Raw genomic sequence first — 15,353 nt, 5'->3', positions numbered from 1 at the left:
TGGTAGCATCCCCAATGTCATCTCACCCACGGTTTTTGCAAGCCGACTGATGTCGTCCCACCTCTTGTGGCAGTGTGTGCGTCGGCGGTTGGATACCCCCAGGGTTCGCACCTTTGCCGCAATGGCCCTCCACACGGTCTTACGCTGGTTTACCTTGAGCTGCATGTATGAGAGTAAAGAAGGGGCATGACCAGTTCCACAATGTCAGGTACCAACATCTATCAGTACTGTAGCAAGACACAGACTCAGGACCTATTGTGACCTCCCTCCATCCCAAACTGGGGGACCCCTCACAAGGGCACTTTGCATGGCCCACACAGATGTGATTGTATGCACACATTGGGGCATAGAGGGTCCAGGATAATCTAACAAATGCAAGATGCATCAACATAATATGCATCGACAGAAGTGTGTAAGTCTGCAATTACACAGGGCACAGATGTGGCATATCTATTATTCAGTGGGAAGGAACTGGTGCAAGGAACATGTAAGTCTGGTGGTGTTATTCGTTTGTGTGGGCAGCCACTGGTCCGACTCCCTGGGTCACACTGAGTCAGACAACAGGGTCACACAGAAATACTCACACAAGCAATTAATGTCCTGGCACCTACATGGCAAACATTCGGTGGCTCTGTATGGCTGACAATGTAACACTCCCCACTCACACGTACAGGTGCAGGCATGGGAAAGAGTGACATTGTGACACACACACTCCCTCGCCCTGGAGTCATCTTGTCTGTCAGTGTTCGACACAACCCCACACCCTCAGGCATATACTGCAGCAGCACAACTACACGTCTGACACCCCTCTGCCCGACGGCTACCTTCATGGTGACTTACCACGACATTGGGACCACCAAACAGCCTTGGGTGCTGTGCCAGCACCTCGTCCACAAGGACCTCTAGCTCCTCGCTGGTGAATGGACTGGCACGGATCTTCTCCATCCTTGCCATCCCTGTGGACATGGAACACCTGTGGCGGAAGTGAGTGGTGAAGGGTACCAGGCAGCAGGCTCAGGAGGCAGCAGCAGGAGAGGGTCCCAGGCAGCAGGCTCAGGGGGCAGCAGCAGGAGAGGGTCCCAGGCAGCAGGCTCTTCAGGCAGTAGCAGGAGAGGGTCCCAGGCAGCAGGCTCAGGAGGCAGCAGCAGGAGAGGGTCCCAGGAAGCAGGCTCTTCAGGCAGCAGCAGGAGAGGGTCCCAAGCAGCAGGCTCAGGAGGCAGCAGCATGAGAGGGTCCCAGGCAGCAGGTTCTTCAGGCAGCAGCAGGAGAGGGTCCCAGGCAGCAGGCTCAGGAGGCAGCAGCAGGAGAAGGTCCCAGGCAGCAGGTTCTGTGAGCAGTGGAAATGTTAAGGCTCACTCCCACAAACTTATAGCCCCCTGGGGTCGTCTGTAAGCTGCAAAGCAGCACCAATTGGTTGTCCAGGTCTGCCTCTTTCAAAATCATCCAATGACCGCCTACGCCCTGGTGGATCACACCTTCCGCGTTTTTCAAATCTGCATCATGCCACCGCGATCAACGCTCCCATTGGCTGTAGACAATGCTCCATGGCGGTGATGCACAGCGGGTGCCCGGGGTGCGCTACCGCGATGGTGCATCATTCAAATGCATCCAATGACCGCCTACGCGCTGGCGGAGCACACCTTCCGCGTTTCTCAAATCTGCATCATGCCACCGAGATCAACGCTCCCATTGGCTGTAGGCAATGCTCCATGGTGGTGATGCACCACGGGTGCCCGGGGTGCACTACCGCGATGGTGCATCATTTAAATGCATCCCATGACCGCCTACGCGCTGGCGGAGCATGGCCACCTCCATGTACACATGTCCATATGCCAATGGCTTCAGCATTTGTGAAGGGGGTGGTGCTGGTGTCACACGGCCAGGGACAGGCGGTAGGTACCGCGATTCATGCGGCGGAGCATGCCCACCGCCATGTACACATGTTTATATGCCAATGGCTTCAGCACTTGTGAAGGGGGTGGTGCTGGTGTCACACCGCCGGGGACAGGCGGTAGGTGGCGCGATTCATGGGGCGGAGCATGCCCACCGCCATGTACACATGTCCATATGCCAATGGCTTCAGCACTTGTGAAGGGGGTGGTGCTGGTGTCAAACCGCCAGGGACAGGCGGTTGGTACCTTTATTTTCATAACCATTCATGGCTATGTCAATCCTGAACACTGTATCAGTACACAGCAGCAACATGGTGAAGGGCACATCATTGTACACACAATGCCATACTTCCATGTCATCCACAGGTGGACGCACGTTCAGTGTGACACACTTTGGTCTGTGGTCCCTGCCATGTTACTTATGCATTTCATGGCTGATGATGCTTGACACTCTTGAGCTGGTGTTCATGATGTGTTACTAATCAATTTGTTGTGAGTCAGTGATGACCTTGACAAGGATTGTGTCACTGCATTGTATCGTATCAGACTGGTGCATTCACAACAGCTCGTGAATATAACTGAACATTTTCCTGATACTGTGATCATTGTGTTGATGGATGTGTGCAGAGTTTACATGATGCATTGAGGTGTGACAGGTACAGCAGATGGGTATTATACAGACATGGTACTTTCCTTACTTACTTGACGGATGTTGCAGCACCTTGCCTGCACATGTGAATTGTGTTCTCCAGTATGTGCGCATTCACATTCTCCGATGTGTTTGTGGCACTTGTGTATTGTCTGTGGAGAGGTGTGCCCTCTGTGTGTATCAAAAGGCCAGCCATGTAACATGGTGTGCCATGCATCTCTGAGGCAGTCTTTGTTTTTCCATGACCTCATTGATGGTATGTGCTGTGGCCATCTCATGATGGTTTATATCAAAACCACATAAGAGTACCCAAAACAAGAGACAAGCTCAGACTAAAACTGAAAATGGAGGGATAAAAAGCTAAATCACACCACCATAGATTGGAAGAGATATACCAGAGAATGTAAAGAGAGTGGAGTAAAGAAACCTCAGTGAGGAAAAAGAACCCTCAGGCACCAACTAAATAGTTGGTTGCCAGTTGTCTTCATTGGGTCCTTATTTTCAGTATGTGAGACACTACGTAGCAGAAAAAAGGGGTGCACAATTAAAAAGAGTATGGACTACTCCCAAGACCAGAAGATTCCTTTAACATGGGGGTAGCTCTAACTCTATTAAAAACAATAGTGTAAAGTCGGACATGTAAAAGGTTGAGTTAATTTGAACCAAATGTTCTAAAAAGTCGACATGTTTCTTGCAAGAGCCTAACATCAGCTCAGCATTCCTCAGGACCACATAAACCCTAGCCTCATGAAAAGCGCTCACTTAGGCGCCAAAACCATAATATGCGGGGTGAAAAAAGAAGAATTAAAATTACAAACTTATCTGTAATTTCATGCACGCAAACTTCCGCGCAAAACCCCTCCACAGTTGAGGGATGATCAATCTGAAAAAAAAAAAATTTTTTTACATGTAAATCATTTTACAGATTCATCTGTAACTGCTAGTGGGGTAGCTTCCAAAAAGTAACCGAAGCTGCATGCACATAGCAGAACCCACCCAGTGCATAGGTTCCTCCAAACACTCTTTAATTCAACATGTAAAAAGACCACTCACTTCACAATAGCAGGAAAATTGCCCCTTAGGCACGTGGCAGGGGAAACCTTCACGTTCAGAAAAACTGCGAAAACACAACCAGGAAAGAAAAGCATATCTCTCTCCCTGTTTTCGACCGTGTTGGCTCAGAACCAAGGCTTCAAGTAAATACCACGCTAACAAATTCAACGCATTCGTATTCGAAAAATCACTTACTTTCATCTGAACGACTCCCCGCAGGAGCACCTATTCAGCGCACATCCACGGCCTGTAAACACTGGACCCGTGGAGGCGTCTTGTTTAAATAAACGCGTCAACAGCGTTCACTGCGTTGCTCACGATCATGTGACCGCCGTTCTGGAGTGCCCATATCTTAAAGGGGCAGATACTTAATCATACACAACTTCCCCTTGTTTTTCGTATTCGATTTGCAGAAAACTTTATTACTGCCTCACAAACAAGTCCACAACATGAAATTGGATCCTACGTCTTTAAATGAAAAATAACATATTCTAGGAGCAGAGTATCTTCATTAGGAGATTTGTCTGTCATAAGTGCTCTTGTTGTTTTACAGACCCTAACATCAACATGAAAAATTGGCCTTTCTTAAGTAACTCAACAATAACAAAGGGATAGTCTAATTTCAGCTATATCGATAAACACAGTTAAAGAACGAGCTCAAAGAACAAACTGATCTATCGTCGCATCACAGAGCCCCACGGTATATCATCATTTAACCCTTGTGAATGCGTGGATAAACGATAAATCCATCTTTGCTCTTTTTCAAAGATAGTGCTTTCACTGCCCTGTTGTATTTGTTCTATAACTGTCCATCTGTTGTCATTAGTACAGTGTCCATGTTCTAAGAAGTGAGTAGTTAGTTTTGTTTTTCCTTTACGACACCGTACATTACTGTGATGTTCGCAGATGCGTAACTTTATTTTCCGTGTGGTCATTCCCACGTACTTAAGGTTACAAGGGCACGTGATTATTTTTCATCTCATGATGGTTGTCACTGACTTTTAAAAATGTTCATCCCAACTAGGAGGAGGCCAAATCTCCTACATCACCTGACAGTGCTGGAGGACATGGAGAATGAGTCAATAATACGGAAATTCCGCCTGGATAGACCAACACTGAAGATCCTGTGTGATCTATTGGAGCCCCACCTGCAGCCTCGCCGCCACTATCCAACGGCATTCACACCCACATACAAGGTGATGGCAGAACTCCATTTCTTTGCGACAGGTTCCTTCCAAGAGACCGTGGCTAGCACTGGAGGGATGTCGCAGTCCATGTTCAGCATGGTGCTGAGGGATGTTCTTGCTGCCATGATGCTGTATCGGAATTGCTACATCCATTTCCTTAGGGGAGGAGAATTGGCTGCCCCAAGGGGGACTTCTATCCCCTTGGGCGCATCCCACATGTTGTTGGTGCCATCGATTGCACCCATGTAGGTCTGGTGGCACCACAGGCGACGGAGCACATTTATAAGAACCGCAAACATTATCATTCCATCAATGTGCAGGTGGTGTGCCTTGCGGACATGACCATTTCTCATGTATGTGCGAAGTATCCCGGCTCGGCGCATGATTCGTACATCATGAGGAACAGTATGGTGCCACGGATGATGGAGAATCTGCATCCTGAGCGTGCTTGCATTGTGGGTGAGTATGCCTACTGATATGGCGTGCTGTGTGTTACCTGATGCACTCTGGCTGTGCAACATTGCAATGGGTGTTTGACATTCACAGGTGACTCAGCATATCCCAGTAGGCCATGGCTGTTGAGCCCCCTCAGGAATCCCAGGACCCCGGCTGACATTCGCTAAAATGAGGCCTATGGCAGGACCCGATGGGTAATCGAACTGACTTTTGGCCTGCTGAAGTCAAGATTCCGCTGCCTTGACAGGACCGGAGGTGCACTGGCATACTCACCTGGGAAGGTATGCAAGATCGTTGTGGCATGCTGTATGCTGCACAACCTGGCCATCCACAAGAGGGTTCCCCTGCTCCTAGACGATGGTGAGGAACCAAGGCCACCACCTACTCAAGGACCTGAGTCCAGTGATGAGGACAGTGGAGAGGAGGAAGGAGTAGACCTGCGCCAGCAGCTCATCGACTGCTTCTTCACTTGAAGGTGGGTGACGAGGTACAACGTGTACATTGTCTGGTGTGGTTGCTGTTGTTGTGAAGGGCTATGCGCGGATGTAACAGACAGGCACACGTTCAGTCACCTGTGTGTGGTAAATGTGACATTGACGTACCATATGGGGACGTATGCTGGACCCTATTTGTTCACACCTGCAGCCCATTGTCTAGTATGCCTGTTGTGTCTTGTGTATGTTTTGTGTAGTGTTCTGCCTGTGATGCCACAATGAGACCAGTGACTGTTGTTCTGTTGTGTCTCCCTAGGTGCTACAGACGATTCATGCACTACAAACTGTACAGCATTTGGACACATCATGGACCTTGTCAGCATTGTAAATATTGCACTAAAAACGATACTGCACAAAATCTGGTGCGTCAGGTATTTTATTTTGACAGTGGACATGTGATTTGTGCGGGAATATTTACATGACAGTGGAGAATGAGCAGTGAGTTGACAGTCCTATTCGATGAGATGCAAGAGTAGAGTCCACATGGATGTGGTGACCCAGTCCAACAGACAGGTGCCATTGCCAAGGAAATTTGGGGAAAGACAGTCCAAACAGTCAATGCAGTAGGGAAGAGGGTTGTCATCACGGCTGGCTCCGTGACTGGCGTGTGGCAGGTGCTTTGCCTCCGGAGACTCCCAGGCTCTTCTTTGGACACCCTCTAGATCTTTTTGGCGGGGGGGGGGGGCTGCTGAATGGCCAGCGGCGTGAGGGGGCTCGCCCCTCTCTGTTGGCGCAGGGGAGGATGGTGCACTGTCATCCTGCGGCACAACAGGAGGGGACGGAGGTGGTGGTTGGGACACAGGCCTGTCCCTCTGCAACGCCACTTGCTGGCCCATGAGGTCAACCATCTGTCCAAGGAGGTTGTCGATGGACCTCATCAGCAGGATGAGCTCCCTTAAAAGTTCATCCGACCGGCCACTTTGTCTCTGGACCTCTTGGTATGCCTCCACTACTCTGGTGAAGTGGTCCAGGGATGGTGTCCACTCTTCCCGAGGTCTGGTGGTGACCCTGGCTCTCCCACCGGCTCTGCTTCCACGGACCTCTTGCCTCGCCACTGTGGGTCCACGCACTCTCTTCCTGCCCTCAACAGTTATTGCTGTGGCCTGGTCGTCCCCTGGGACAGAGAGGGTGCTGCAGGTGGTACTTGTGGTACTAGTGGTAGTGGCGGTGGCGGTGGTGGTGGCTGCAGTGGAGGCAGAGACCGTGACAGCAGGGGTCTGCTGCGCTGTTGTTGCGGGGAGGATGGGGCCCTGGGACCTCTGGGTCTGTGGCACACCAGATGGGCCGGGCTGGAGCTCGTCGTCCAAACTGTCCTGGGAGTCCACATCTGAGAGTCCATGTGCTGGGGGTGGAGACTGGCTCTGCTGGTCGTTGGTGTGGTCCTCAGCATTGAGTTCTTCATCACCTGTGGATTAGATGGGGGATGGTCAGTGTTGGGCACTGTGCAAGTATTGTGTCAGCTGCGTATAAACGACTGTCTGTACACTACACAAATATGAAGTAACCAGTAGTACAATTCATGACAACACTGTGTGTAATTTCATAGTGCAGAGGAACATCATTTACTCATACATGTTGGATCTCGATGCATTGCATGCAATTGTTGCTGCATTTAGGAATGCAGGTCTACCACACACACACACACACACATCAGGAAGAGTCAAGATAGCTACCTACCTGTTAGGTGAGGATGAAGAGAGCAATGGCTGAAACATGCTCCTGGGTGGGGGAGGCCTGTATCCTACTCAGCTGTGGGACAGGAGGCATGGTGGGAGTGGTAGTGCAGGCCTCCCTCCAGCAGACAGACATCACAAGCAAGATAGCTACCTACCTGTTCGGTGAGGGTGAAGAGTGCAATGGCTGACACATGCTCCTGGGTGGAGGAGGCCTCCATGCTGCTGGAGTGTGGGCCAGGGGACATACTGGGAGTAGTGATACAGGCCTCCCTCCCCAAACACCCTCCAAGTGAAGATGGCTACTGTTAGAACTGGCTATTTCTGGTAGGCTAAGGCTGACGCCAAAGCCAGGCAGAAACCACCATTCTAGTCAGGGCAAGGGAGTCACACGCCAAGATAACCCCTGCTCACCCCCTTGGTAGCTTGGCACGAGCAGTAAGGCTAAAACTCGGAGGCAATGTGTAAAGCATTTGCGCCAGCATACAACAGCAACAACATCCTAGGCACACCACAAAAGGAACTCTACACAAGGTTATATAAAAATAACTTCTGTATTGTCAAAATCACATCAGATAGAAATCACACATGTACATTGTGCCATCTGGCATGGGCAATATTCATAAGGGATTATTTACAAGACAGGTCCACATGGGCCACTGTCAGAATCAACACTTTTAGAAATAGAAATACTGTCAGAGATTAGATTAAAAAAGGATATAAAATAACAGTTATAAATCACATCCAGTAACTACTGGGAACAGGTAAGTACCACCTACGCAACCCTAAACACCTTAGGAGAATGTCACGCAGGGGACCAGGACCTCACTAGGACCACCTGTACTGGAAAGAACAACCACCTAAGAATAAAATACATTTTAGGGGTATCAGCAAGAACACATTACACATGATGCCTAAAACATTCAGAGGTGTAGGGAAAAAGGTAAACACATGATGTATAAAAACACATTCAGCGGTGTAAGGAAAGAAAACACATGATGCCTAAAACATTCAGAGGTGCAGGGAAGGAAGAACACATGATGCATAAACCAACACATTCAGAGGTGTAAAATCCAGGAAGACACATGATGCATAAAAACATTCAGAGGTGCCAGAACATAACTCAATAGCGCAAAAACACATGATGCATAAAAACATTCAGAGGTGTAAGATCAAGGTGCGTAATCATATTAAATGCATTACATTTCCTAGCACCACATCACATTGCGCAAAACTCACATTAGGCAATTACCATCACATAGATAATCACATTGCGCCTAAATAAAAATCACATGCCAGCCCCCATCTAATAAAGGGACTAAAGAGCCCTGTGTCAGAATGTCAGGGCGCGCTGCCATGCAGCGCCAGTCAGGGGTGCGCCACCGGCGCAAAACCTAAACGTTGCAGGTGCCCACTACTTGCTGGGCACCTGGGGACAATCACAAGACCTAAACGGTGCAGCTGCCCACTAATTGCTGGGCAGCTGGGAGTCAACAAAACTGCGACAGGGCCCTCACTGGCCCTTGGCACCAACTGCGCCCACTGCTGGAGCCACACAGGCTCTGTAAATAACTTTGGGCAGAATGCTGGAGCCACACAGGCTCTGAAACCACTTGTGTCCCCCAAGAGCCTCACAGACTCTTAAAACAATATAGGCCTGATGGAGCCTCTCGAGCTCTGCACAAATACCTCGCAGGCAGGAGGGGGCGGGCACCGGCAATGTGCCCCAACGCCCCCTCTAACTAAAAATGGCCCCCTACGTTGGAGTCCCGCTCGGGGGACTCAAGAGACAAGGAACTGCCCTTGGGGAGCCTTCGCGGCTCGACACACCAAGGTACCGCCTGGGGCCTCTCGCAGGCTCCTCCACACGTGGGGCGCATTGAGCCTCTTGGCTCGAAATGACCAAGCTGCCCCCTGAGCCCCTCTGGGCTCTGCAAGAAGAATGCCCCATCAGTGGAGCGCACTGGCGCTCTGAGCTCCCCCCAGCCCGGGGTACTCACCGGGCTGATTCCTCGGGGGAATCCGCTGCTCTGCTCCTCTCCGTGCTGCGGGACTCTCTTTTGGGCGGCGCGGGGCTCTCCACGACACCGGAGTCCCGCCTGCCTATCCCGCTGCCACATCGCCGTAATCACCGCGGGGCTCTCCCTTCCACATGGGAGCCCCGCGAAAGCTCGCGCCGGCCTCAGCTTCACTTGGCATGTCTCCGGTCTCCCTCCATCGCATGGGAGACCGGCAACGAACCACACGGTTCCCCCGGGTAGGGGGAAGCGAAAGCTGCCTTTCTCAGGCCCGCCCATGTCACCACAGGACCTGCCTGGCTTCCTGTGCTGAGGGCCGCCAATAGCAGCGCGGCCCTTGGCAGGGGGGCGGGCGCAGCGCCTCGGTATCGATCTCCGGGCCAGCGGCGGTGATTTCAAAGGGTCACAACAAGGGGTGGGCACCCTCGGTTGCAAAATTAAAAGTAGAAACGGGGTGAGCACCCGTTAGACCAGTAAATAAATGGGGTGGCACCCATCAATTAAAATAATTAAATAAAGGTGCCAGGTGGGCACCGGCACTCGTACATAAAGCGCTCCCAAGCGCTAAAGGCCAATCCACAGCGCTCCTAGCGCTAGAACAGCAACCAAAGCGCTTCCAGGCGCTTTAGGCTATAATAAGCCCTGGCAAAAGCAAGAAAAAGTTCTCTGAAGGGAAATGCAGCTTCTCCATGCTGCCAAAGGACCCAGAGATTCCAAGGGGCAAAGCAAAGTCCCCCCAATCAGCCCAGGCAAGGCAGAGGGGTCCCCTAGAAGTCCTCCAGGCATCCAGGAAAGTCCATCAGGTGTCCAGGGGCTGGGCAGGGCCCAGGGATTCCCCTGGGCCCAAGCAGCAGCACGCCCCTGGCAGATTCAAGTCAGAAACCAGAACATTTTGGAAGGGGACACAGCCCCTTTTTATACAGAGAAAAGTCTTTGAAGTCTAAAGGGTGCAGGCAGTGTGAGAACCAGCTAGAACTGGTTATAGGGAAGTCCTTTCAGTATCAGGGACAGAGGTGACAGTCGCCCAGCGGGGAGGTGGAGCCAGCATTGTGGCAGGCAGGCACAGCCTCATTCACTCCCAGGTGCTATCTTCTCCCACTTCCCTGGCAGCAGATGCTGCCTTTCATCCACGGGCTGACTCAGACAACCTCCTGGGGCTCCCCAGCCCCTGTCATCCTCAAACCAGACAGTCAATCCACAAGCAGGCCCAGGCACTCCTGGGCCAGGCTCACCAGCCAATCACACACCAGGCACAAATTACACAAATATGCCAACTTCTCAAAGTGCCACTTCTAGACTAGACACAATCATGCTGCATACACCATTAGGCAGCATTCAATCTCACGAGTTCGCACATATCAAACTCGACCCTGCACTCCCCACACATCAGGAACTACCATGGGCATACATATTCCCCATTCATTCCTATGGGAGGGCAGGTCACTCACCATACATACACAGAGAGCTCACGCACTTTACACTGTACCACAGTGAAAAAGTGCGCAGAGGCCTAAAATCACCAACACCAGGTTCTAGAAACAGGCTAGGAAAAAGCAAAAAGTTTCGGGGTGAACCTGCCAAAAGGGCCAGGTCCAACAGCTACCTACCTGTAAGTTTGTTTGTTGAACAGTGCAATGGCTGACACATGCTCCTGGGTGGGGGAGGCCTCCATGCTGCTGGAGTGTGGGCCAGGGGACATGCTGGGAGTAGTGATACAGGCCTCCCTCCCCCAAACACCCTCCAAGTGAAGATGGCTACCTACCTGTAAGTTTGTTTGTTGAACAGTGCAATGGCTGACACATGCTCCTTGTTGGGGAGGCCTGTATCCTGCTCAGCTGTGGGACAGGAGGCATGGTGGGTGTGGTAGTGCAGGCCTCCCTCCAATAGACAGACATCACAAGCAAGATAGCTACTTACCTGTTCGGTGAGGATGAAGAGTGCAATGGCTGACACATGCTCCTGGGTGGGGGATTCCTGTATCCTGCTCAGCTGTGGGACAGGAGGCATGGTGGGAGTGGTAGTGCAGGCCTCCCTCCAACAGACAGATATCACAAGCAAGATAGCTACCTACCTGTTCGGTGAGGGTGAAGAGTGCAATGGCTGACACATGCTCCTGGGTGGGGGAGGCCTGTATCCTGCTCAGCTGTGGGACAGGAGGCATGGTGGGAGTGGTAGTGCAGGCCTCCCTCCAACAGACAGACATCACAAGCAAGATAGCTACCTACCTGTTCAGTGAGGGTGAAGAGTGCAATGGCTGACACATGTTCCTGGGTAGGGGAGGCCTGTATCCTGCTCAGCTGTGGGACAGGAGGCATGGTGAGAGTGGTAGTGCAGGCCTCCCTCCAACAGACAGACATCACAAGCAAGATAGCTACCTACCTGTTCGGTGAGGGTGAAGAGTGCAATGGCTGACACATGTTCCTGGGTAGGGGAGGCCTCCATGCTGCTGGAGTGTGGACCAGGGGACATGCTGGGAGTAGTGATACAGGCCTCCCTCCCCCAAACACCCTCCAAGTGAAGATGGCTACCTACCTGTAAGTTTGTTTGTTGAACAGTGCAATGGCTGACACATGCTCCTGGGTGGGGGAGGCCTGTATCCTGCTCAGCTGTGGGACAGGAGGCATGGTGGGAGTGGTAGTGCAGGCCTCCCTCCATCAGACAGACATCACAAGCAAGATAGCTACCTACCTGTTCGGTGAGGGTGAAGAGTGCAATAGCTGACACATGCTCCTGGGTGGGGGAGGCCTGTATCCTGCTCAGCTGTGGGACAGGAGGCATGGTGGGAGTGGTAGTGCAGGCCTGCCTCCAAGACACAGACATTACAAGCAAGATAGCTGCCTACCTGTTCGGTGAGGGTGAAGAGTGCAATGGCTGACACATGCTCCTGGGTGGGGGAGGCCTGTATCCTGCTCAGCTGTGGGACAGGAGGCATGGTGGGAGTGGTAGTGCAGGCCTCCCTCCAACAGACAGACATCACAAGCAAGATAGCTACCTACCTGTTCAGTGAGGGTTAAGAGTGCAATGGCTGACACATGTTCCTGGGTAGGGGAGGCCTGTATCCTGCTCAGCTGTGGGACAGGAGGCATGGTGGGTGTGGTAGTGCAGGCCTCCCTCCAATAGACAGACATCACAAGCAAGATAGCTACTTACCTGTTCGGTGAGGATGAAGAGTGCAATGGCTGACACATGCTCCTGGGTGGGGGAGGCCTGTATCCTGCTCAGCTGTGGGACAGGAGGCATGGTGGGAGTGGTAGTGCAGGCCTCCCTCCAACAGACAGATATCACAAGCAAGATAGCTACCTACCTGTTCGGTGAGGGTGAAGAGTGCAATGGCTGACACATGCTCCTGGGTGGGGGAGGCCTGTATCCTGCTCAGCTGTGGGACAGGAGGCATGGTGGGAGTGGTAGTGCAGGCCTCCCTCCAACAGACAGACATCACAAGCAAGATAGCTACCTACCTGTTCAGTGAGGGTGAAGAGTGCAATGGCTGACACATGTTCCTGGGTAGAGGAGGCCTGTATCCTGCTCAGCTGTGGGACAGGAGGCATGGTGAGAGTGGTAGTGCAGGCCTCCCTCCAACAGACAGACATCACAAGCAAGATAGCTACCTACCTGTTCGGTGAGGGTGAAGAGTGCAATGGCTGACACATGTTCCTGGGTAGGGGAGGCCTCCATGCTGCTGGAGTGTGGGCCAGGGGACATGCTGGGAGTAGTGATACAGGCCTCCCTCCCCCAAACACCCTCCAAGTGAAGATGGCTACCTACCTGTAAGTTTGTTTGTTGAACAGTGCAATGGCTGACACATGCTCCTGGGTGGGGGAGGCCTGTATCCTGCTCAGCTGTGGGACAGGAGGCATGGTGGGAGTGGTAGTGCAGGCCTCCCTCCATCAGACAGACATCACAAGCAAGATAGCTACCTACCTGTTCGGTGAGGGTGAAGAGTGCAATAGCTAACACATGCTCCTGGGTGGGGGAGGCCTGTATCCTGCTCAGCTGTGGGACAGGAGGCATGGTGGGAGTGGTAGTGCAGGCCTGCCTCCAAGACACAGACATTACAAGCAAGATAGCTGCCTACCTGTTCGGTGAGGGTGAAGAGTGCAATGGCTGACACATGCTCCTGGGTGGGGGAGGCCTGTATCCTGCTCAGCTGTGGGACAGGAGGCATGGTGGGAGTGGTAGTGCAGGCCTCCCTCCAACAGACAGACATCACAAGCAAGATAGCTACCTACCTGTTTCGGTGAGGGTGAAGAGTGCAATGGATGACACATGCTCCTGGGTGGGGGAGGCCTCCATGCTGCTGGAGTGTGGGCCAGGGGACATGCTGGGAGTAGTGATACAGGCCTCCCTCCCCCAAACACCCTCCAAGTGAAGATGGCTACCTACCTGTAAGTTTGTTTGTTGAACAGTGCAATGGCTGACACATGCTCCTGGGTGGGGGAGGCCTCCATGCTGCTGGAGTGTGGGCCAGGGGACATGCTGGGAGTAGTGATACAGGCCTCCCACCCCCAAACACCCTCCATGTGAAGATGGCTACCTACCTGTAAGTTTGTTTGTTGAACAGTGCAATGGATGACACATGCTCCTGGGTGGGGGAGGCCTGTATCCTGCTCAGCTGTGGGACAGGGGATATGGTGGGAGTGGTAGTGCAGGCCTCCCTCCCCCATACAGGCCTCCTAAGCAAGATGGCTGGCTACCTGTTGTGTGAGGGTGGACAGTGTAGTGGTGTTTTGGTATTTCAAGGAAGTACTTCTCAGTGTGTTGTTTGCCATTTGTTTGTACTTACCAGCCTCCGCTCCCCCGGCTACTCCTGTGAGACTCTCAGGAAGCAGTATGGCAAGCACCTTCTCCTCCCATGGTGTGAATGTTTTCGGTGGGATGGGAGGGCCACTGCCAGTCACCTTCGCCAGCGTCCAGTTCTTACTCCTCCTCTCCTTGACAACCCTCTTAAGGTCATGCCACCACTTCATGATCTCCTTCTTGGATCTTGGGGTGGTCCCTACGGCATTCACCCTTTGGACTATCCTTTCCCACATTTGTGTCCTCGTGGCTAATGGTGTCTGTTGGACCAGGCTACCAAACAGTTGTGGCTCTACTCTCACAATGAAAAATAAAGCAAGTCTTTGGTCGGCTTGTCTCCTTGAGCACAAGTATGGGCTGGATCTCCAGCATTAATTTAGTGAGCCAACAACTCGATTCTTCATTTCAATGATTTCATTTAACTGCGCCGAAATGCATTGGGAGGCCATTTAATGCCAACAATGAAAAGAATGTTATATTGAGGATAATCAAGAGATTTTGAATGATGTGAATCAACATTATGGATTGCGTTATAAACCATGGATTACAATTAAAATGAAATCATTGAAATGAAGAATCGAGTTGTTGGCTCACTAAATTAATGCTGGAGATCCAGCCCATACTTGTGCCCAAGGAGACAAGCCGACCAAAGACTTGCTTTATTTTTCATGATAACTCACTCCTGAGTGGGGAGTGAACCATGGAGCACAGTAAACTGAGTTATATTTATATATGTTAATTAGAAGCGGTGCTCCAACCGACCCACATTTATAGTTATCTACTCTCACAATCTCATTGACCTTGACTGTCAACTCACTCTCGATGAATTTGGGCAATTTTTTTGTTGTCATTGTGTGTGGTGGTTGAGGTGTTTGTGGGTGCAGGGGTATGGGTGCAGGGGTATGGTGTTGAGGTGTGAGGTGTGTTGTGTGCTGGGGATTGTTTGTGCTGGTGTAATGGTGGTAGTGATAGTGGTGGTGGATGTGTGTGTGTGCTGTGCTCTTTTGCCTCTCCCGTCAGATGTGGTGTATGGCCTTCTCTTCTGGAGTGTTGCAAAGGATTGTGGTCAGTGAAGGGGGTGGCTTTATACTCAGCTGTGTGGGTGTGTCCAAGTGGATTTGGGTGTCAAGTGTG

General features: G+C 51.7%; 1 protein-coding gene across 1 annotated transcript; it reads right to left on the bottom strand.

Annotated features, from left to right (window-relative positions):
* Positions 1–6,091: 6,091 nt before the first annotated feature.
* LOC144824657 (uncharacterized) lies at positions 6,092–14,411 on the bottom strand. Its single transcript, XM_078683701.1, has 2 exons — positions 14,206–14,411; positions 6,092–7,136 (listed from the first exon to the last, which is right to left on the bottom strand). The coding sequence occupies exons 1-2, from the start codon at positions 14,387–14,389 to the stop codon at positions 6,184–6,186; spliced, it is 1,137 nt and encodes a 378-aa protein (XP_078539827.1). The 5' UTR covers positions 14,390–14,411; the 3' UTR covers positions 6,092–6,183.
* Between the last annotated feature and the right edge of the window lie 942 nt (positions 14,412–15,353).

This window comes from Lissotriton helveticus, chromosome 3_1 (assembly GCF_964261635.1).
Source record: "Lissotriton helveticus chromosome 3_1, aLisHel1.1, whole genome shotgun sequence".
Classification (NCBI taxonomy): domain Eukaryota; kingdom Metazoa; phylum Chordata; class Amphibia; order Caudata; family Salamandridae; genus Lissotriton; species Lissotriton helveticus.
The sequence above is the reverse complement of the archived record's forward strand: the minus strand, read 5'-3'. Positions and strand labels throughout refer to the sequence as shown.

Bases quoted from the DNA above. Each gene is read 5' to 3' on its own strand.
- LOC144824657 (XM_078683701.1), bottom strand. From the start codon at position 14,389: ATGAAGTGGTGGCATGACCTTAAGAGGGTTGTCAAGGAGAGGAGGAGT. The intron at 7,137-14,205 runs GTAAGTACAAAC...TCTAATCCACAG, and splicing joins AGCCGGGGGAGCGGAGGCTG to GTGATGAAGAACTCAATGCT.